The sequence below is a fragment of the Galeopterus variegatus genome, unplaced genomic scaffold (genome assembly GCF_000696425.1).
Source record: "Galeopterus variegatus unplaced genomic scaffold, G_variegatus-3.0.2 Scaffold549, whole genome shotgun sequence".
Lineage (NCBI taxonomy): Eukaryota > Metazoa > Chordata > Mammalia > Dermoptera > Cynocephalidae > Galeopterus > Galeopterus variegatus.
The window spans coordinates 69,978-93,090 of NW_007726660.1; the positions used below are offsets into that span (position 1 = coordinate 69,978).

Consider the following 23,113-nt stretch of genomic DNA (forward strand, 5'->3'; position numbering starts at 1 on the left):
TCCGTTGCCGGACACGAAAAAAGACAAAAAGGAAAAAAAAAATTGAATATTATGTCACATTTAAATTATGCAGTATTGGATTCATACTATTCTATACTTGAGTATACTTTTTTTTTTTGTCTTTTTTCCGTGTCTGGCAACGGATCGCAACCCTCAGTGTTGCCCCCGCACCGGACCGGGGACCGGCAACGGGACTGCAAGCCCCGGTGTTGCTCCCGCACCTTGCTCAGCCAGCGAGCGGGAACCGGTCTGTATGTGGGATCCGAACCCTCGGGCGGGAGCGCCGCTGCGCTTCCCAAGCAGCGCACTATCCAGTGCGCCACCGGGCCGGCCCATACTTGAGTATACTTTTATGAATATCTTTTATTGACACAAAGTGAACCAAATATGTAAAATTTCAAAAAAATAACTTTTTAGTTCCCTATGTACTCATTTTATACTACTATACTGTATTATAAATAAATACTATGTAATAGGTACTATATTATAAATAAGTACTATTTCAGCAGAGAAATTGGCAGAAAATTGTTTGAAGGAATGGTTTTCTTGAAAACAAAGTAAATCTTTAATCTGAACTTTAGTTGCTGACAAAGGAGAAGAACTGAGGTACAGACTTGAATCTTGAAGCAGTGTGAGGTGGGGCTTCGGAGTCACACCTTCCTAGATTTGAATACTGGCTCTGTCAGTTATTAGTTGTGTAACCTGCACAGTCTGCAATATGGGGACAATAATGCCAATCTCATATAGTACTTGTAAGGACTAAATGAAATGATTTATGTAAGTACCTAGTAAGTACCATGATGCTTTTGAGGAGATGCAGGTACTGGCATTCAGGACACAAGACATTCAGAATGTTAGTATAATGTAATAAGCAATGGAGTGTTTGTGAAGGAGTGAGACTCATGTCTGGATCATGAAATTTGTCTTGATATTATCTGGTTGTGCTTTGGTGAATTAGTGCACCTACCTACTGTGCACTGTTGAGAAAGGGTTTCATCATGCTATTTTTAGGCTATTAAATGAATTGATCTACTAGGTAGCAAGAAACACTTTTAATTGCTTATATTACCTTTTCTGTGCCTGTGACTACCCTCTGAAGTTGTTAGAACAAGGAATATTACGTTGACCCTGTTCCCGTTTTACAAGTGCCGAAGCTAAAGCTTAGAGAAGTAAAGTGATTAAAGAGATAGAACTACCAATAATGGCAAAGCTCGGGCTTGACATTTTGTTTTTTTGTTTTTTGTTTTGACTTTAGAGTGCTTTTACCCCTATTCCATGCTGCTCTAGATTTGGACATTGGAACTGGCCCTTGTCTTGGGACTGTCATCAACTATGGCCCTTCTCTTTATTCATTTAAACTTTATGCTTACAGAAAGTTGTTATTGATTATATTGTGAGAGTGTTTGGTTACAGGCATAAACTTGTGCTATGAAGTTTGAAGATTTAACAAACTTCGTTGCTGAAGTTTATATTCATCACTGTCAATGAATTCATTATATTCATTGCTGTCAAAGGTTGGCGGTAAGATGGTCAATCATATATTGTTAGTGGAAATGTGATTTGGTAGAACTTTTCTGGAAAGCACTTTGATGGTATTTATCACAACCTGAAAAAAATAGTGCATGCCATTTGAGCTTGTAATTCCATTTCTAGGAAACTTTGTTAAAGAAATAATCACAAGCAGAAAAATATTCATGTTCAAAGATGTTCACTGCAGCAGTATTTATAATAGCAAAAATTATTAATAACCTTAGTATTAAACAACAGAGAAATAAAGGAAGAGCCAAAGAATGGAAATATTCTACAGTTGTTTTAGAAGAATTTTAGTGACATTAATATGCTCATCATATAATAAGTGAAAAAAGGATATACATATATAAAGTATGATCCCAATTATGTCAAACATAGGCAAAGAAAAAAAATAAGTGGTGAGATTATAGATCTTCATGCTTTTCTGTTTTAGAAATACTCTCTGATAAATATAAATTATTTTTTAATGAAAGTATCACCCTTAGAGTTTTCAATAATGCAAGTGATTCTGAAGTTATAAATGGATTGTGTTTTCAAGTGAGTTTTCACCTCAGTTATTTTGTACTTAGAACATGATTTCATGTGTCTTGGACATAAATGATGTTAAGATTCCAGGCCTGTCTTCCTCTTCCCCCACAAAAGAATTCTATTTCAGACAGTATCATGGAGGAAACTGTATTCAAGTTTGAATTAATGTTGGTAGTACTAGTGTCCCAGTGCACTGTCATCTCTTCAGTGGCCAATGGGTCAATGAGTAGGACAGTGACAGCTCTGTCTTCACTTTCAGAGGGATACATTCCTATCTCCTTGAAGTTGAGCCTGGCCATTTGGTATATAGAGTTTGTTTGTGAGGCGAATGCTTATATATTGAGAAATGCTTTTTTGGTATGGAAGATTATGTGTTGAGAAGGTAAATTGAGGAATAGTAAAATTTTTTTCTTCAAGAGTTTATTTGAACAAACAGAATTGGGTAACTCCAAACCAGAAGTGCTTCTGGGACTCCACCAAGCAAACACAAGGGGGAGGCTTTTATAGGAAGAAAACGGAAGTAAAGCAAAGGAAATATTTGGTTACAGTTATACAGTTGCCTTATTTAATCTATCCCGTTGGAAAGTCTAACTGTATAATTATAAGTTTGTTGGCTGCTTCTGACTGGTTGAGCTTAAGTTTTGTTTTTCATTAATATAGGCATTTACAAGAAATAGCTCAAGTTGTTTTGCTTATGTTTGCAAATCAGGCAGGGTTAAGGTCATTTATGAAGCCTAACTGGCTTTGTGTCCTCAGGGATTCCTTCAGGCTTGGTCTCTGTTTTAATATACTTTAACAAGTGTGGATTTCTGTATCACTTTTTTTATTTTGTAAGAAAAGTAATTGAAGATCAAAGTGTGGATTTTAATTTTTCTTATTAACAGTAGTCAGTAAAAGTATGAATATTAAAATGTCATGATGAATTGTTGCCTTTTACTCTTTTTCTAATTATCATATACTTCATAATTGAAATAGTTTCAGCATGTGCAGTTAAGCATGATGGCCAGTTAAGTTTGTTTTTTTAAATGTGCATGGTAATTCTCCTATATACAGTGTTAAAAACATGCAAAAAATTTAATGAAGTATGTGAACATATTTAAATTAGTATAATACTGGGCAAGATGTTTTTTTTATAAACTGCCTCTGTCCAAAGCATTCTGTATATTATCAGAATGAAAAATGACAGCACTTTGTCATCTGTTCAAATTGATATTGCACTCTTTGCAATGACAGCTGAAAAGGCCCACAGGTGCCATATAAAGAGGTGACCATGTTGTCATATTTCATTTCGGCATCCCTCTGCAAAGCCATAATTACCTAATTAGGTTGTTAATTAGGAGATTAGCATTTCGCTATATTGATAGAATGCTCTTTACCGGCGTGGGGCTAGGTACAGATTTGTCTGCTCTAATTTATAATCTCTGCCTGTTTTGTACTTATTTATTTGCTTAAGATCCTGGTGTGGGGCAATTCAGTTTACCTGAGAAACAGTTTGTTTACAAGCTAATGAAGCTTTGAGCACTGGATTAAAGTTGCTGAGTTAAATTATGAACAGAATGAAAAGTGTGGTCATATCCCCAAAATGATAATAAAAATTCCGAGTTGGTATAACTTGTATTCTTATTAGCATAGGCAACAAACACCTGATAAGAATTCAAATTGTTGGTGTAAAAAAAAATCCAAAATACAAAAACTAATCTGACATATGATAGAGATTTATGTATCTTAAACGAGGCAAAGGAAATTATTTTAGTTATCTTTAATAACAAACCTCTATCATTTATACTTGGGACTTATAAAATATGTTGAGTGTTTTGAATGTGTTTCAGAAACTGGGCTTGGTTAATGACTTCAGAACAAATACATTCAGTCTTCAGTTTAGACTTCCTTAGATAGTCATGCATCAGGGTTTATTTCATTTGTACCTTCTGTCTATTCTGTCTGTGCTTGGAACATTGTCTTCCCACAGTCTTTGCAGTCCTGAGTGCTTATGGAATTTGAAGTATTTCACAGTAACCTTCACTTGGTGAGCTGTTTGGAGAAGCATGGTTTCTATCAAGTGTGTCTAACATTCTTTCTTTGGGGGAGGGAGGGACAGGAGAAAATGATTTTCATCTATAATAATTGTGATGATTATAGTGATTATAATGATTTTCACTATAATGTTTGTAATTTGCATTATACATACCTTTTGTGCCTTTTCCAATTATGGAAATTAAGAGTTTCAGAACAATGTTAAGAGAACCATTCCCACTGAAGTAGTAGTTTAGCTCCTTTTGATTGTACTTGGTATTAGTGTTAAAACTGTAGAAAGTACATGAGTGCTTAAGTCCTTTTCCCCCAGTTATGAAGAATTGCATTTCTGTTTTTTTCTGTAATTTTCTTTAAAATTAAAAAAAAATTAAAAATACTTTTATGTTAAGAAAATATTACATGCAAATCTTTCGGTCAGTTTAGCTTTTTGCTTAATTGTAATCATTCATTTATTCAGTCAGTATTTGCTGAGTCTATATTAGGCACTAGGCATATATCTGGAAATTGAGCAGTGAAAACTAAGACACAGTCCCTGCTCTCATGGGACTTGCAGTCTAGTAAGGGAAAGGACAGCCTAGATTGAGAAGTAGAACCTAGCGTGAGAAGTGTTACGATAATGAGAGTCAAGGTGAGTAGGGAGGAGTACCTACTCTGGGCTTGATAGTCAAATCTTCTGGGGCAGGTGATGTCTAAATTGAGATCAGAAGGGTGAAGGAGAAAGGGATGACTAAGCCGGGTGACAGGACAGAGAAAATTTTCAGAGAGGAGTATATATGTTCAAGGCTTGAAGAAAACAGAGTTTAGTATGGCTGGAGTAGAAAGAACTAAGGGGTTAGGTAGGAGGAATACATTCTAGTGTTCCATTACACAGTAGGGTGACTATAGATAAAAACAGCACATTGTATATTTCAAAATTGCAACAAGAGAGGATATTGAATGTTCTCACCACAAAGAAATGATAAATTTAAGGGGATGGATATGTCAATTACCCTAATATGGTTATTACACATTGTGTGCATGTATTGAAATATCACACTGTATCCCATAAAAATGTACAGTTATCACGTGGCAATTAAAAGTAAATGAACAAATTAAAAAAAAAGGAGATGGGGCTGCAGAGGTAGGCAAGGTTCAATCATATTAAGGAGTTTGGGAAGTCACTGAAAGATTTTAAGACAAGTTAGAAAACAATTGCAATACCTAGGTGAGAGATGGTGGCTTGGATTACATTATTGAGATGAAGAAAAGTGGATGAAATCTAGAGACAGAGAAGAATTAGGATGCACAGAATTGGTAATGAAATGGCTGTAGTCTTCATAAAAAGAAAGGAGTCAAGGAATCTGATTTGGATATCCTATGTTTTCTAATTTTATTTAAATTCGAGAATATGTGTTTGAGTATGTAATAGGTAAGGGGCCCATGAATCTTATTTTCCAATTTGACCCCAAAACGTACAGTACTGACAACTGGTTTTCTCTCAGGTGAACGGGGAAGGATACATTTGAGTGTCACTTTTGGGCCCCACAGTGGGACAGTAGTTTTGTGAGTTAATGAGATAATGAGGAACTAAGGCTCAGAGAAACTGTGACCCCAATTTTCTCAGCTACTAGGTGGTAGAATTGGGAGCACACCCAGCTCTACAGAGCCTCGTGTTTTCCGTCATGCCATGTTGCCTTTCATGTTCCATCTCTTTCTGTTTGTTTATTCCAAAGTAATAAGGAGAATTACTCCCCAAGTACCAGTAGCTCAGTAGCCTGCTGACAGAGGCATTGTAACTCTGTGGCTTCTCCTGTCTGCGCTGTGGTGTAGATTAGAACTTCATCAAATGCCTGTGGTAGAAACTGCTCTAGCACATGGGGATTTGCTTCAGCAAATTCAGGAGTTCTGCTGGGCTTTCTGGTACTAGGATAAATCTCCCTTAACAAGAAATGTAGACTAGCTACCTCCATGCAAGTCACTAACACATATGACAATTCTCTTTTCCCCAGAGGAAAAGACTTGGAAACTTCCATTTTTGCACAAGGAATTTGATATGTATTTGATATAATCAATTTGTATTATAAATCGTGTAAACATTTTTATGGTTACTATTGCCAGTTCTGTTGAGTTAAGTACTTTGTTGGTATCTTTGTGTTGGAATCACCTGAAGTAGAAGAAATCTAGGATGCAGCATGGATTCTAGCCTTCCTGTGGTTCTACCCCCCCTTTTTTTTTTTTTTTAAATGATGACTGGTAAGGGGATCTTAACCCTTGACTTGGTGTTGTCAGCACCACGCTCACCCACTGAGCAAACCGGCCATCCCTATATGGGATCCGAACCCATGGCCTTGGTGTTATCAGCACCACACTCTACCAAGTGAGCCACGGAAAAAGATGACCGGTAAGGGGATCTTAACCCTTGACTTGGTGTTGTCAGCACCACGCTCACCCACTGAGCAAACCGGCCATCCCTATATGGGATCCGAACCCATGGCCTTGGTGTTATCAGCACCACACTCTACCAAGTGAGCCACGGGCCGGCCCCAACTACCCTCATTTTTTCATTGAGATATAATTCACATACTATGAAATTCACCCTTTTAAAGTATACAGTTTAATAGTTCTTAGTATGTTTCCGAATTTGTATGTATAACCATTACCTAATCCCAAAACATTTTTGTCACCCCAAAAAGAAACCTGTTTCCATTAGCAGTCATTCCTCATTCCTCCTCCCCTAGCTCCTGCCAACCACTAATCTACTTTCTATCTCTATGGATTTGCCTGTTGTGAACATTTCATGTGAATGGAATTATACAATATATGTTCTTTTGTGTCTGGCTTCTTTTACTTAGCATAATGATTTCAAGGTTCATCTATGTTGTGGCAAGTATTAGTACTCATTCCTTTTTATTGCCAAATAATTTCCAATATATTTACATACCATATTTTGTTTGTTCATCAGTTGATGGACATTTAGATTATTTCCACCCTTTGACTATTATGACCAATGCTACTCTGAATATTTATATATAAATTTTTGTGTGAATGTATGTATGTTTTCAGTTCTCTTGGGTGGAAATTCTGGGTCGTATAGTAACTCTTATGTTTAACATTTTGAAGAACTGCCAAACTGTTTTCCAAAGCAGCTACATCATTTTACGTTCCCAGCAGCAATGTTGAAGGTCAGCCTCCTTTCTGCTTCTGCTGTCCTCAGGCTCTGTATTACTCTGGTCTGGGCTGGAGCAACCTTAGGCTTTAGGAGTTCCATGACCTTTTGTCTTAGTAGATGGGAAATTTTCCATTTTTCTCTGGGCCAGGTTCATTCTATAAGAATGTGTGTATCAGGCCTTATATGTTGGGCATTAGTTATAGGAAGTCTCAAGGTCTTCACAGTCCAGTGGTGAAATGGGAAGAGAGCGAAGAAAGTAACTTCTTACTGGGAAATGGGAAGCCAGTGAAGAGAGTAACTGCTTAGAAATTTATGAATTTATACAACATGGATCCTAACTAGGATCTGGGTCAAGATCGACTTGTTTTTACAGCTTCTGGGCTTTTTTTTCTCAGTCCACCCTTTTACTATTGCTGTTCCTTAGATTTTGTCCTTATGTTATTGCTCTTGTTTCCTTATATGTTCTCCTTGGGCAAACTCATTCACATCTGTGGCCTTATCTATCACTTGTATGTTGATATCTCCCAGATTTGCTCAGACCTTTCTCCTGGGCTCTCAGGTTTATGTTTTAATGGATCTCTGTTTGGGTAATCCATATAGATACCTCAAGCTCATTATGTCTGAAACAACTCCTCATTCTTGCTACCTGCTAACCTGTTCCTGCTTTTGATTTCATAATTTCATTTGTTGGCACCGTTATGCGAGCCATAAACTTTACCCTGCTCCTTCAGAAGCCTCCACATCCACTGAGTCACCAAGTGCTCCCACTTTTTATCTCTTATATACTTCTTGACTATTTCTTCAATTCATAGCACCATCTGTCACTGCCTTACTTCAGATTTCATCATCTCTTCCCTGGGCTGTAGTCACAGCTTCATAACTGGTCTCTATCTTGTGAATCAGATTAATCTTCTATGTTCCTACAACTGCCAGAGCATTCTCGCTGAAATGCTAATCTAATCAGCAACATAATAGTAAGCATTGGTATAGTATTTACCATGGACCAGGTACTTTTACATGTATGTATTAATTCATTCCTCACAATTCTATGAGGTAGGCACCAAATTATTTACAGTGAGGAAATGGAGACTGAGAAGTTGTTGCTTTCCCTAGGTCCCACAGTGAGTGAGTCCACTGATTTGAACCCAGGCAGTCTGATGATTGATTGTTTGCTCTCATCCTCTCCTACCTCCCCTTTCTCAATCTAAACTATTGCCTTGACATCTCCCACCACAAAGGGTAGTAAACCTCTCTTTGCTTCTGCAGTAAACCACGCATGGCCTGGTGTTAATTTGCAGTCTGTAGGACAGATCTGGAATGAATTTTCTTTTAGACTTTTCTGGTCAAGGAGTCAGCATTATAGATTATTTAATTGCCAGCCCTTTCTTTTCACTATTCTTAAAGTGACTAACTTGGAAGTGACCACTTCCATTATCTTGACTTTAGTCAACTCTGCAAAGCCTTGTCTGAGTATCCAGTTTCATTTAGATATTCTTCCTTTGTGTCTCCATAGTACATTGTTACAGAATTCTCTAGCATTGCTCTCATTCTTTATTGTGACCATTTATATTCAGTTATCCCTCAGTGTCCCTGGATGCTCAAGTCCCTTATATAAAGTGGTGTAATATTTGCATATAACCTATGCACATCCTCCTGTATACTTTGGCATCTCAAGATTATTTGTATTACTTAGTACATTGTAAATGCTGTATAAATAGTTGTTATTGTTTAGGGAATAATGCCAAGAAAAAAAAGTCTGTACATATTTAATACAGCCACAGCCATCCATTTATTTTTTCCAAATATTTTCAGTTTGCAGTGGTTGAAGCCATGGATGTGGAACCCGTGGATACGGAGGGTTGACTGTACTTGTTTTTTCTCTCCCACTTGACTGTAAGCCTCATGGGGATAGGGACTGTGACTTTAGTGATAACTTTAGACTCCTAACTCCCAGCATGTAGGAGGTATTCATGCCTGTAGAATGAACAGTTAAGTCTGTTTATACCCAGTGTGAGAAGAGAGTTCAGAAGATTATGATGAAGTGGACTGAAACTGGAAATGTGGGTGGTTTGGACTAGGATTCTGGAGCCACACTGCCTGGGTTTTATCCTGGCTCCACTTTTTTCTAGTTGTGTGGCCTTGGGCAAGTCTGTAGGATCCAAACCCTCAGTTTACTGATTTGTAAAACATAGATAATAACAGAATTTACCTCATAGTTTTGTGAGTGACATAGTGCTTTCTAATAAATAAGCAGCCTTCTGGAATCCAGAAAATTGATTTTTTCTACTTAAATTGTATTTTTTGAAACATTCTCACCCTAACTGTAGCATCATAGGCAAAAATGAAGCCAGTCCTACTGCCTTATTCTCATGTTTGATCCACTGTGGTGGTGATTTAAAAAAAAAAAAAAAGTCTAGAAGGTTATAAAAAAATACCTGGTAAACTTAGTACTGTTTTGTTAACAATAACAGCAATTACTATTTATTGAGATTATGGAAACTCTCTTAAAATGAAAGTACATTTGGATTCTCATACTGGCTAGCCACCAAAAAATAAACCAATTAAAATTAAAGTACAAAGCACCATTCAGAGTCATATGAAAATAGTTTGAGGGTTATCTGCTGGTTTAGATTATGTTATTGCTGTCTTCCATTCATTAGGAATTGAGTGAATGATTTTGATAGTTGACAGTTTATTTGTTTTTCCTTTTCTTCCAAAAGGGTGTAGCTAGAGGAGGAAATGTCAATAGTATAGCATCTTTGATTTGTACAGTTCTTTTAAAATTTTTGTAAATATTCTGTTTTGTTTTATAGTAGCATCCTTGTGAACTGGATAAACAGGACATATATTATGGCTATTTCACTGAAGAGAAGATAGAGTCAGAGGCACGAAACTCTCCTAAGGTCATCCCATATCTAGTCTCTAGGCAGGCTAGTGACAACACCTGGAATTCTAGATGTGACAAACCATTGTGTATTTTTACAGTCATTTTTTCATTTTCTAGTAATATTAAATAGTTTTTTATGGTAATACTTTGATGATAACTGCGTTTACTAATGTTAAACTCTTACTAGTTATAGAAACCAGTTTCTCTATATAATATATACAGAAAAAATAGGAAATAGCATTGAAATATAGAAAAAATGGGAAATAGCATTGAAATAGCATTGAACAGCATTGAAAAAATAGGTGGTGTTGATGCCTATTCAAATCAGTCAAATGGTTATTTACATTTACATGGTTTGTAGGGGGTTTGCTGCCAACACCTTGATACTATTTTGATCTTTTTGGTCAGAAAAAGGAATCTTTGTTCTGCTATACTTAGAGTCTGCACTGTGGCACAGTGGTATAGGTAAAACATGCAGTGGAATTCTTTTGGCCTTTGAGGGAAAAGAGTATGAAGCAAAAACACAAAACCTTTGAGATGGTCTCCAGGATAAACATCTCCCAATCACATACTCCCACTCCTCCACACATGTGATTGGAATAGAATTTAACAGCTGAAAAGGCCCTTCATGTGGTTCAACCATCCCAGTTAACAGATGAGGTTTAAAGAAGTGACTTGTTCAAGGCCATGTAATTAGGGAACTGGAATTCAGATTTCCTGAAAGGTCCTTGCAATAAACTATGTTGCTTCTCTTAACAGGTGATGTTAACCTGAGAGCCAGGTAAGTGGAAACATAATTACTGAATTCTTTTTAAAATTTTTACTTATCATAGATATTGATGTGTCTTGAATAACTATTGAATTCTTCCACTTGTTTAAGCAAACTTCAAACGCTGATGAGACAATCTTAGACTATAGTGTGAGACCTATTACTGAACCAGGGTAAGGGGCCCGCTTTTGGAAAATCATGGCACAGCCCTTTGGGAACAAGAAAGATTCATTTGTCTGTCTATTCATTCCACACTCAGCTCTTATTGGATGCCATTCATCTTCTACTAGAAACTGGTAGCATAGTGATAAATAAGACAGTCAGTGTCCTTAAGAAATTTAGCATTTAGAAAAGAAAATCAGCGTATAAACAAATTATTACTTAATAATAAGTAATCTAGTTTGTTCATTCACTTTTTTGTGTGTGTGTGTGTCTTTTTCGTGACTGGTAAGGGGGATCGCAACCCTTGGTGTGGTGTCACCCACACCGCGCTGAGCCAGCGAGTGCACCGGCCAGTCCTATATAGGATCCGAACCCGCGGTGGGAGCGTCGCTGCGCTCCCAGCGCCGCACTCTCCCGAGTGCACCATGGGGCCGGCCCATGTTCATTCACTTATTCACTCCTTCACGTAGCAGCCATAGAGATCCTTTTATATTTGACTTAGGTCATGTCACTGTTTTCCTCTTAATCCTTCAGTAACTCCCCATTTCACTTGGAGTAGAAGCCAAAGGCCTTACAATGAATGGCCTGCAAGGCCCTACATGATTTGCTCCACTCTTCCAGATCTTATCCTCTACTGCTTGCTCCCTTGCTGGACTCCTTGCCTGTCCTTGTACAGTGTCAGGCATGCTTCCCTCTGCTTCGTGACATACTTTCCTCAAATATCCACATGACTTGTTCTCTCATCTCCTTCAGGTGTTAAGTCAAATGTCACCACCTCAGTGAGTTATTCCTTGACTTTTATTTACAGTTGCATTCATTTACATGGTTCCACCCAGCATTTCCTGCTTTTCTTTCCCTGTGCTATTTTTCTCCATAGCACTTCTAACTTTGATATAATTTACTTCTAACTTACCATATAATTCATGTCTGTATTTTGTCTGCCTCCATTAGAATGTGAGCTCCATGAGGGCAGGACTTTGTCTGCTTTGTTTTCTGCTGTTTCTCTGTATCAGCACATAATAGGCACTCAAATAAATATGTGTTGAATGAGTAAATTCAAAAAATACTTAGTGCCTGTTACTAACAGTCAGTGTGCTGAATTATTTGGTATAGATAGGGACAAAGCACAGTGCAATAGGAGCACAAAGAAGGGAGCCTCCAACCTTGCCTGTGGGATTTGTTAGGGGGATTTCCTGGAGGAGTTGAACATTGAGCTGAATTTTGAATAATAAGTAGGAGGTAGCCAGATAAAGAGAGGTGTGCAGGCTTTTCAGACCAAGAGATAAGGTTGAGAGAATGCAGTTTTATCATAGTTATTTGGGCTTTTGTTCTCCTTAGGGTAGGTTAAAATTTTAGAAAACAGATACTAGGTGTTGAACTTTGTTTAGATCTTAGAAGGTTCGAACATAGATTTTAGTAGGTAATCTCAGTACAAGTGAGACAGTTCCAAGGGAGTTGGAAATTACCACAAATTTAGTGGCTTTAAACCACACATTGGGGCTGGCCGGTTAGCTCTGTTGGTTAGAGTATGGTGCTGATAACACCAAGGTCCAGGGTTCCATCCCTGAACTGGCCAGCTGCTCTCAAAAACAAAACCCCCGCACATTACTGCAGGGTTTCTCAACCTTGTCATTAGTGATACTGACATTTAGGGGGTGTAGTTTTTGTCATAGGTGCTGTCCTGTGTGCTGTACCATGTTTAGTGGCATCCCTGGCATCTATCCCCTGGATGCCAGTAGCTATATTGCCAAATGTCCCCTGGGAGCAAAATTGGCTTCCAGTTAAGAACCACTGCATTACTATTAATGGGATCTTCAGCAATTTCATGAATGATTTAAGGACAGAGATATTTATACCTTAATAAAGTAAACACATTTCTGAATTGGGCCAAAAATTTGAAATGGGCAAATTCTTAAAAATGATGTTCATATAACTAACTGTAAGAAAGGTAAAAGTAGAGCCTTTAAAACAGTTTGGGCCCTGGGAATTGAAGAAGGGCTTGCAGAGGATGAAATACTGGATTTGGACTTAGAAAAGGATATGGTTTTTATTGGAGGAGCAGGACACATCTCAAAAAAGGAGGATCATTACCAAAGGCCATGAACATGTTCAGAGTAGTCTTGGGAGTTGCTCGATGGGGAGGGGAGAAGGAGCAGGTGAGTGAAACTGGGTTGAGAGAGCTTAACTGTTGTGTGTGAAAGGATTTAGTTTTGTTTTCCTGCACTATACTGGATTCATTTTTCTATCACTGCATAACAAATTGCTGCAGAATTATTGGCTTAAAACTATACAACTTTATGATCTCACAGTGTGTCAGGAGTCATGGCTTCAGCTGGGTTCTTGGCATGGTCTCAAAGGGGTGAAATTAAGATGTCAGCTATGGCCTCATCTGAAGGCTCTACTAGGGAAAGATCTTCCAAGTTCTCTTAGAGTGTTGGTGGAATTCATTTCCTTGTGGCTGTATGACTGAGGTCCCCCTTTCCTTCTAGCTGTTGTCTGGGACCATTCTCAGCTCCTAGAGGCTGATCTCAGATCCTTGCCATGTAGTTCTGTAACGTGGCTGTTTGCTTCTTCAAGGCTGGCAGGAAAATCTCTGGCTTAGAATGTCTCTCTTAAGTTGGCTAAGATGGAATCTTGTATAATGGGAAGTAATCAGTGAAGCGACTGTCCCATCACTTGTACCATATTCTCTTGGCTACAAGCAAGTCAGGTTCCACTTACACTCAAAGGAGGGGATAACAGAAAGAGGTGGATACCAAGAGGCAAGAATTTGTGGAGCTCTCTTAGAATTCTGTCTATCATGTATGTTTTAAGGTGGTGGCCAAGTCTTTATTTTTTCCTCAGCACTGTATCTCTGATGCCTGCACATAATAAATGCTTTATAAATATTTGTTAAGTGAATGAATTCAACGAATGAGTGTTTGGCAGATAGTTGAATATCATTTATGGTTTGAGCTCCTAAACTTGTAGTTTCACATTGAGAGACTGTCTAGCTTCTTTTGGCATTATTCATATTCTTCACTCTAGGTAAAACTATAAATATTTTTATCTGAGATCTTAAAACCTAAATTTATTTATTTTCACAAGTGTCAATCAAATCTACTATGTCAGAGGGACAACACCTACTGGAAAAATAATTTAGGGTTACATTGCACCAAACTGGCAGATTTCTTGTAATAGCCAGAAACATTGGCAGGTTTGGAGTTTTGGGGGTGTCGGTGGTTAGGTTGTCTGAATTTTCAAAGCTATTGCTAGCTAATACACATTATTTCGAAGCACTTTGAAAATACTAATTGTTTATTACAACCGAATAATAGTATTTTAGTCTAGCTTGTGCTTAGATCTTTATATATAGTTTGGTGTGATTAATACTTACAGTTCTTCATATCTGTCACAGGAAACATCTATTAAGCAAAATTTAGATTGAGTTGTCTGTCGATAAAGTGCTCTTTTATCTTCACAAAACCAGATATTTTTGACACTAGAGCTTATATTTTTCCACTGCATCCGTGCTGTTCAAACTGAGGTTAGGAGAATTCCAGTATGTGCTGGGGGTACTGGAAGCTACACACTAAGCGTGGCACATTTTCCAGGAGTATCAATTTTAGTGGTATATTCAAGGGTAAACATTTTTTTCCTATCAAAAATAAACATAGGTACAGGATAGAATGTAAAATATGAATGAATTCTAAAGATAAATTTCTTACTTATGACGTGTTGCTGTGGGTGGCTCCCCTAGGTCCTTTCATACCTTGATTTATGGTCACTCTCCTCTGCCCTTCAGGTTTGTCCGTGGAGAAGTTTGAGAGACACTGTATTGTATGTACCAGGCTCCATTTAACTGGATCTTGGCAGATGGTAAGATTCTGAGGCATTTCAGGTGGAGGTTAGTGGTACAAGGCAAGAAAATCAAAGGTCAGGGTCCCTTTGTCTGAGGGAGACATTTGATAGGAAAAGAGACCTTGTGTCCTGGTAGGTTGGTAGTAGGGGGCAGGCTGGTCCCAGATGGCCTCAGTTATTCATTAGGGGGTCTCAGCAGGACAGCAAGAATGACAGGATGGCTGAACCTCTCTCTCCACATGTTCTTTTGTTTCACGCTTTTCCCCATGATCTGGAAGTGTTACAAAGGCTAGAGCAGAAGCTGCAAGGCTTCTTGAGGCTGGGGTTCAAAAGTTCTGCAACATTATTTCCACTATATTCTATTGGTCAAAACAGATCACAACGTGAGCCCAGATTCAGGGGGTGGAGATATAGACTCCACTTCTCGATGGGAGGAGCTTCAGAGGATGTGACCCATTAAAAATCCACTGTCAGGCTGGCCAGATAGCTTAGTTGGTTAGAGCACTGCCTTATAACATCAAAGTCACAGGTTTGGATCCCCATACTGGCCAGAAGCAAAAAAAAAAAAAAAAAAAAAATCTATCATGTCTCCTTGGGCAAGTTAACTCCTTTAAGCCTTAACTTTTTTTTTTAATCTATAAAATGAGGATATTATTAATACCTACCTCCTAGGATGGTTGTAAGGATTAAATATGCCATTACATGAAAAGTGATTAGTACAGCTCATAGTAAGAGCTCAGTAAATGTCATCTGTTACTGTTCCCCTTGTGTTTTTGCCTAATGAAAGCCTGGCTATCCTTAAATGCCGCCCTATTCCTTCCTGGGATTAGTACAGCTCATAGTAAGAGCTCAGTAAATGTCATCTGTTACTGTTCCCCTTGTGTTTCTGCCTAATGAAAGCCTGGCTATCCTTAAATGCCGCCCTATTCCTTCCTGGAGACTGCTGTGACTTCCCTGTCTCTTGATGAACATACTGTCTTCATGTCTCATTTGGTAGTTGGTATATATTGCCTTATGTACGTACATGATGTAGCTCTTCTGTTGAAGTTTGTAAGTAAGCCTCTGGAGGGGACAGGCCAGTGTTTATATAACCTTTTTGTAAGATTCTCAGTGCCTAGCTAGCACTCATATGATGTTTAGTGAATGAATCTCATTCGAAAGAAGATACAGGCATTTCTTTTCTGTTGTTTTAACTTAATCTAGTAAGTACTTTTAGTCAAAGTATGGAAATAAAAATGTGAAAGGAAAAAATAAACTCTCTAGATGTATGGTCTCACTATTGGCTGCCTAATGAAATTAGGCATATTCACATGGAGAGGATTTTAATTCCCTGAGAGGGAAAAAAAAAACCTCAACTTTTGCTGTTCTAAAAAATAAATGAAGGTTTAACTTAGAGTTAAATTGGGAAGAATTAGAGAAAGAGATTTAATAGCAATAAAGTAAATTTTATTTTAATGGTAACTTCAATTATTTTCAAATTCCAGGAAGTATGAATTCTGAACTTTAACTAGATCAAAGAATTTTGAAATGTTAGTAAAAAACAGAGTCTGTTGGTTTTTATGAATGGAAGTCTGTATATATAAAAAGGCTTTTGTTTTTCTAACTCGTGTTCATTCCTTGTTGTGAAAAACAAATGTGAGTGCTTCTAGGACACACTTAAGGACTCCTGTACAGGAGTCAGTTTTAACTTGCCTAGTGCTAATAACGTGAAGTTGGGGTACAGTAAGAAAGGTAAAAAATAATAATAATCTTGCATCTGCTGTTACATGTTGTTAACTCCCTCAGCAGATGTTAAATCATTTCAAGTACAATAATAGTGTGGGAGGTAAATTAACTAACCATTAACAATCTTATAAGTACACAATTAACACGCCAACATTTATATGGCACATTGATGGGGCAGCAGTAATTTTTGATTGGGAGTTTGCAGACCTTTGAGAAGCCTCAGGCTGTTGCTTATTCAGACAAGTTTTCACAGATTGTAAGTGAGAGGTTGGAAGTCTGCCTGGAAGAAGGAAATGAGTGTGTAGAGTGTTTTGAAAACATCCAGGACGGGGAAATTTCCTTCACTGTTAACTGGATTTGAGCATTTTAGGTCATACTGTTGCCTGTTTCAGGTCTTTAGGGAGTGAAGTATAGGGAGGGCTCATGTGCTTATGGTGGGTTATTTGAAGAAACAGAATATTTTAGGTATGGATTTATAGCTGAAGTTGCATGAATCACTAGGGATTTTCATAAATATTCTTAGACCTAACTGGGTATTTAGAGTAAACCTTTCCTCTGTGGTTTCTGGTTATCCCCGGTATCCATGGGTGATTCGTTCTAGGAACCACACCCTCCCCCGCCCGCCCCCCACCAGGTACCAAAATCCTCAGATGCTCAGGTCCCTTATGTAAAATGCCATAGTTATTTGCATATAATTTACACACATTTTCTCATGTACTTTAAATTATCTCTAGATTATAATAATAAATACAATGTAAATGTGTAAATAGTTGTTATACTGTATTGTTTTTAAAATTTATATTTTTTTATATTGTGTTGGCTATTTGTGAATATTTTTGATCTATGGTTGATTGAGTTCACAGATGCAGAACCAGTGGATGTGGAGGGGAGACTAGATGATCTCTGAAGTTCCTTTCATGTGTGAAATTTTATGAAAAGAAAATGTTTAGGGATTAAATATGTTTGCGATATATGTATTGTATTACTAGATTTTCCACTCTTGTACACATAGTAGCTTAAAAGCTTTGAGAAAATCTGTGATTAAACAGCAAGAAAACCTGTTTAACTTTGTTTAATCTGGCATTTCCTAGACTTTAAAAAAATTAAAGGTTTAAAATTATGCTAAAATATATATAACATAAAATTAATCATTTTAACCATTTTTAACTTTCTAGTTCAGTGGCATTAAATACATTTGCAGTGTTGTGCATCCATCACTACCATCCATCTACAGAATTTTTTCATATAACATAAAATTAATCATTTTAACCATTTTTAACTTTCTAGTTCAGTGGCATTAAATACATTCGCAGTGTTGTGCATCCATCACTACCATCCATCTACAGAATTTTTTCATATTCCCAAACTGACATGTACCCATTAAATACTTTCTTCCCATTTCCCCCTCCCTCCAATCCCTGATAACCACCATTCTGCTTTCTATTTCTGTGAATTTGACTACTCTAGGTATTTGTGTAAGTGGAATCATACAGTGTTTGTCCATTTCTGACTGGCTTATTTCCCTTAGCATAGTGTCCTCAAAGTTCATTCATGTTGAAGCATGTGTCATAATTTCCTGTGTTTTTAGGGCTGAGTAATACTCCATTTTATGTATATACCACATTTTATTTATCCATCCTCTACCATGTTTTTTTAATCACTATGTAGTATTTTGTTGTATGTATGTGTCAGGGCATATGCACTATCGATGGATGTTTAGGTTACTTTCAGATTTATCAGTATTACAAACAATACTGAGATAAATATTTTTGCACAATGGTCTCTTTAGAGCAAATCCTAGAAGTGGGATTACCCAAAAGATATTCGTGTTTTACATTTTGATAAGTATTACCAAATTACCCTTGAAAAAGTCCCAATTTAATTATGAGAGTGCTCCTTTCTCCAAATCTTTGCCAATATTAGTTTTTAAAAAATCTTTTTGATCTTTGCACAACTGATAGAGAAAATAACCTGTTTTCATCTGTGTTCTGAATGTCTTTGTCTTAGAAATCAAATATACTTTCAAATGATAATTTTCTGCTCCTAAGGAGATTTAAAAAATATTCTTTTGGTTCTGAAAAGCACTGTTGTTGGAATAAGTTGATAGTGTCTCAAGGTGACAGTTTTGAAGGGCACTTTGAAGAGAAGCTTTTGTATCTGTATTAATAAAAAAAAGCACTCCTTTTTTTATAATCACATTTACACCTGACATGCTTGTTTATGACGTATTTCTACAACAAAATTGGTTAGTACTTGGAAGTTGGACAGCAACATTTATTGAATTCCTGCCATGTGTAACATCCTTTGTTGCAAGAAGGAACGTGGTGTTATGGTCCCTGTCCTTGTGGAACTTATAGTCTAAATCTTCAAGTACACCTAATAGGAGGTAGAAAGTGACATATACAATAGCACATTTTCCAGGGCAGTCCTGTGGGAATTTCCTGTCCGAACTGGTATTGAATAAATATTTGTCGAGTAAATCATACAGATTCCTCAGTGTATGAAGTCATAGTGTTCTAATAGAGAAGATATCTGCTGGTGCTGGGGTTCTGTAATGATAAAGTTGGAGAGTTAGTGTATGCCTTCAGAGGTGTTTTCCACTTCCTTTTTTTTTCCCATAAGAGTGGTGGAGCAGGTCTGTTTTCCTGAAAAATATTTCATTGAGGGTACTTCAGTATACTTTTGTTGCTTTGCCTTTTGACTTTTTGGTGCCAGAACACCCGTATTAAATGTGTGGCTTCTCACTGAAGCCCTTGTTTTTGCAGGGGAGAACTATTTATTTAATCTGTAGTTGAAAGCACCTGCCCCTCTGCTGGCAACTAGTTGCCTTCCCTTCTTGTAGGGAAGACAGCTTATTGTGATTGCTTTACGGGATGTGATGTTAAGATTGTGAGAAAACAAATGCTGTCATTTATAAGTAATTCTGTAGGTATATAAATATCTCTTTATGGTTACAGAAAAAAGTTCTTATTTTTACAAGTGAAATTTAAATACTTTTAATTTTGTAATTTTTTTCTGATTAATATGCATACAATGGTAGAGTGACATTAACATATCTGAGACCAACTATCTCAGACATCTGAGACTTAAAAGAATCCCATGGTGTTAGGGGACGTACTAGGTCTATATTAAGGTATAAACTTTTTGATTCAGGGAGGTCTTACTCACCTTTGTATTTCCCATTAGCCCCGGTATAAAATAAGTACTCAATGAATATATTTAAAGGAAAAAATGAAGATTAATATGATTCACTTGATTAGAGATGCTCCAGTTAAACTTTGTTTTAATTTTAGTATTTTTATTTTAAGACTCACTAGGTGATGTCAATAGAATAATGTGTTACCAGGCAAAATTTTTTATTTTTTTTAAACTTTGTTTTAATTTTAGTATTTTTATTTTAAGACTCACTAGGTGATGTCAATAGAATACTGTGTTACCAGGCAAAATTTTTTATTTTTTTTTAATTTTTTTTTCCTTTTTGTCTTTTTTCGTGACCGGCAACAGATCGCAACCCTCAGTGTCGCGCCCGTACCGGACCGGGACCGGCAACGGGATCGCAACCCTCGGTGTTGCGCCTGCACCTCGCTCAGCCAGTGAGCGGCCGGTCTGTATGTGGGATCCGAACCCTCGGCGGGAGCGCCACCGCGCTTCCCAAGCGGCGCACTGTAGCAGTGCGCCACCGGGCCGGCCCAGGCAAAATTTTTTAAAACCTCAGTTAGCTGTAATGATTTATTAACTAGATTTCCAAATGACAGGAAAATCTGGTATCACAGGTCTTTCTAAAAATAAATGTCTTTTAGGATTGTTCCTAGGAACACATTCAATCCAGCTTTTACATTTTGTACTTCACAATGATTTTGGAGGAGCAGGGAGGTGACCCAAATTACCTACAGTATCCTCTGTCATAAAGGAAGCACAGGCTTATTTTATTTGCCATGAACCTGTAAAGAAGAATGAGATATTGATATATTTTAGGACTACTTTCAACAAGAATTGAAAACTGAAATTCATAATGATATTTTTACCATCATCATCATCATTATTATTACTAGCAACTGATTTAATTACATGCCAGATAGTCTTTTGAGTCCTTTACCTATGTTACCTCATATATATCCTCTCATCCCTGGAAGCTTCATCTTATAAATGAAGAAAAGAAAGAGAGGCTCAAAAAGGTTAGTATTTTGACCAAGATCACATAGCTAGCAAGTGACAGGGCTAGGATTTGAACCCAGTTTTGTCTATAGGGACTGCTTCCTAACCACTCTTCTGTAATATTTTCTTTGTTGAGTATTTACCCATTTAACTGAGGAGGTACCATCTTATTCCTAAACATTTTGGCAGTTTTAACAGGATTGAGGGAGCAGTTCTTATCATTAGGTTTCTAAAATAGGAAATTAGTCTTGTAACAGGCAATTATGATTAATAAGTTTGAAAATAACAGTACAATACTATCTTGAAAGGAAAGTATGTTTATTGAGCAAAATTACTCGGTGGTACATTTTTGTAAAATCCCTAGTAACTCACAAAGCATTTTTTGTGCCCTTTTAAACACTTTACAACCATACGACAGGAGGGGGAATGTAAACTGATGGAACACAGTTTCATTCTTCAGCACATCATTTGAAGAAAATACAACTCGTTCTCCTATGACCTTATAAAGTAATGAGAAGGCTGCATGGAAGTGAAGGTAGAAAGAAAAAATAATTTAATGGTTTGGTTTTTTTTTGCCCTCCACCCTCCCAAAATTTATTGTTTTAGCAGTAGTTATGTGCTTTGAGTGGCCTGACTAAGGAGTTACTATTTGTTTTTCAAGAGAGGAAGCCTTCACTCGATACCATGGAGATCTCATTGACTAGAGCCATATCCCCTAGTACTTACGAGGATTTCCTTTAAGCTTAGTCTTTATCCTTTTAAGCATGTAGGTACAGGGATAAATGTTGATTTTCAAGATAGCACGTTGAATTTGTTTGAAAAATGATTCAGTCATTTTCTGTCTTATTCTTAAATATTGCTGTGTACATCATGTTTCTAGGTAGGTGAGCTCGTGGAACAATATGAAGAGGAGAAAATAGCCTTTTAAGGAGATTGGCCCACAGAAAGGATGGCCTTCTTGGACAATCCAACTATCATTCTAGCTCATATTCGACAGTCACATGTGACCAGTGATGACACGGGAATGTGTGAGATGGTTCTCATTGACCATGATGTTGACCTAGAGAAGATTCATCCTCCTTCAATGCCTGGAGACAGTGTGTCAGAAATTCAGGGAAGCAGTGGTGAGACTCAGGGCTATGTATATGCCCAGTCAGTCGATATTACCTCAAGTTGGGACTTTGGTATTAGAAGACGCTCAAACACAGGTAATCATTGTCTTCTAGTCATGTCTTCTGAGCTTTAAATCATAAACAGTCTTATGAAATAATGCACAATGTTGGGATAGGCTTAATGGGGGAAGTATCTCTGTGTTAATAGGAACACGCACATGTCAAACTGAGAATGAGTGATATCTCCATCTCTGTAACTGTGAACGGGCAGAGCCCCTGGGATGACATTATTAGAAGGAAGTCAACTGAAAAGGAATAGGTGAAAAGTTGGCTAGGAGAAACATGTTAGATGTTACCTTTCTAAAAAGTCATCGTTTAGAAGGGAAAGTGGGCCTGTTTTGAGTGTCTCCATAGAGCAACCTTAGTCCCAGGAGGTAGACTACCTGGAGGCAGATTTCAGGTTGAGGTAATAGAGAACCTTTAATACAGAGAATTGACCTGCCAAGGAGTGCAGACTAGTACCCAAGATAGTTCTTACCCCTGGAGGAATTGTGGTGGGATGGAGAAGTAGGGGGAGACACCTGAGCATTTGTTAGGGCTGATTTTAATAGGAATTCCTAAATTGATGTAAGATTAGAAAAGGTGCCCTTGTTTTTGATACTTTATCTTTATTTTCTTAAATCAAGCACTACCCTTTGATCTTTGTGGCTTGAAAATCCTCAACTTGGTATATGTATTTAGTCATTAGTTTTTAAAAGCTTATTGCCTGTTTTCTAGCTTTTTTTTTTTTTTTCCTGGTGGCCTTTTAAGGGGAATGTGATGAACCAAAGCCTTTACTTAGATAAATTATTTAGAATACATATTGTAGTTCTAACATGACAGGGTATTCTAGGAGATAATTTTTTTTTTTTAGATAATCAGAAAATATCTCCAGGGCCGGCCCGGTGGCGCACTGGAGAGTGCGCCGCTTGAGAGTGCTGCGGCGCTCTCACCGAGGGTTCGGATCCCATGTGGAGACCGGTTCCCGCTCACTGACTGAGCGTGGTGCAGGCGCAACTAGAGTGCGCCGCTTGAGAGTGCTGCGGCGCTCTCACCGAGGGTTCGGATCCCATGTGGAGACTGGTTCCCGCTCACTGACTGAGCGTGGTGCAGGCGCAACACCGAGGGTTGCGATCCCATTGCCGGTCCCCGGTACGGGCGCGACAGCTTCTGCTCTATGATAC

General features: G+C 37.6%; 1 protein-coding gene across 4 annotated transcripts in view; it reads left to right on the forward strand.

Moving 5' to 3' along the window:
• MAPKAP1 (mitogen-activated protein kinase associated protein 1) overlaps positions 1–23,113 on the forward strand; it is a 263,963-nt gene that overhangs the window by 6,063 nt on the left and 234,787 nt on the right. For 3 of the 4 annotated variants that reach the window (XM_008569957.1, XM_008569959.1, XM_008569958.1), the window contains exon 2: positions 21,659–21,986. The exons of the other annotated variant lie outside the window; for it this stretch is intronic. In XM_008569957.1, coding sequence (XP_008568179.1) covers positions 21,728–21,986 — 259 coding nt within the window. In that variant the 5' untranslated portion in view covers positions 21,659–21,727. The remainder of the gene's footprint in view (positions 1–21,658; positions 21,987–23,113) is intronic. 4 annotated transcript variants of the gene reach the window in all.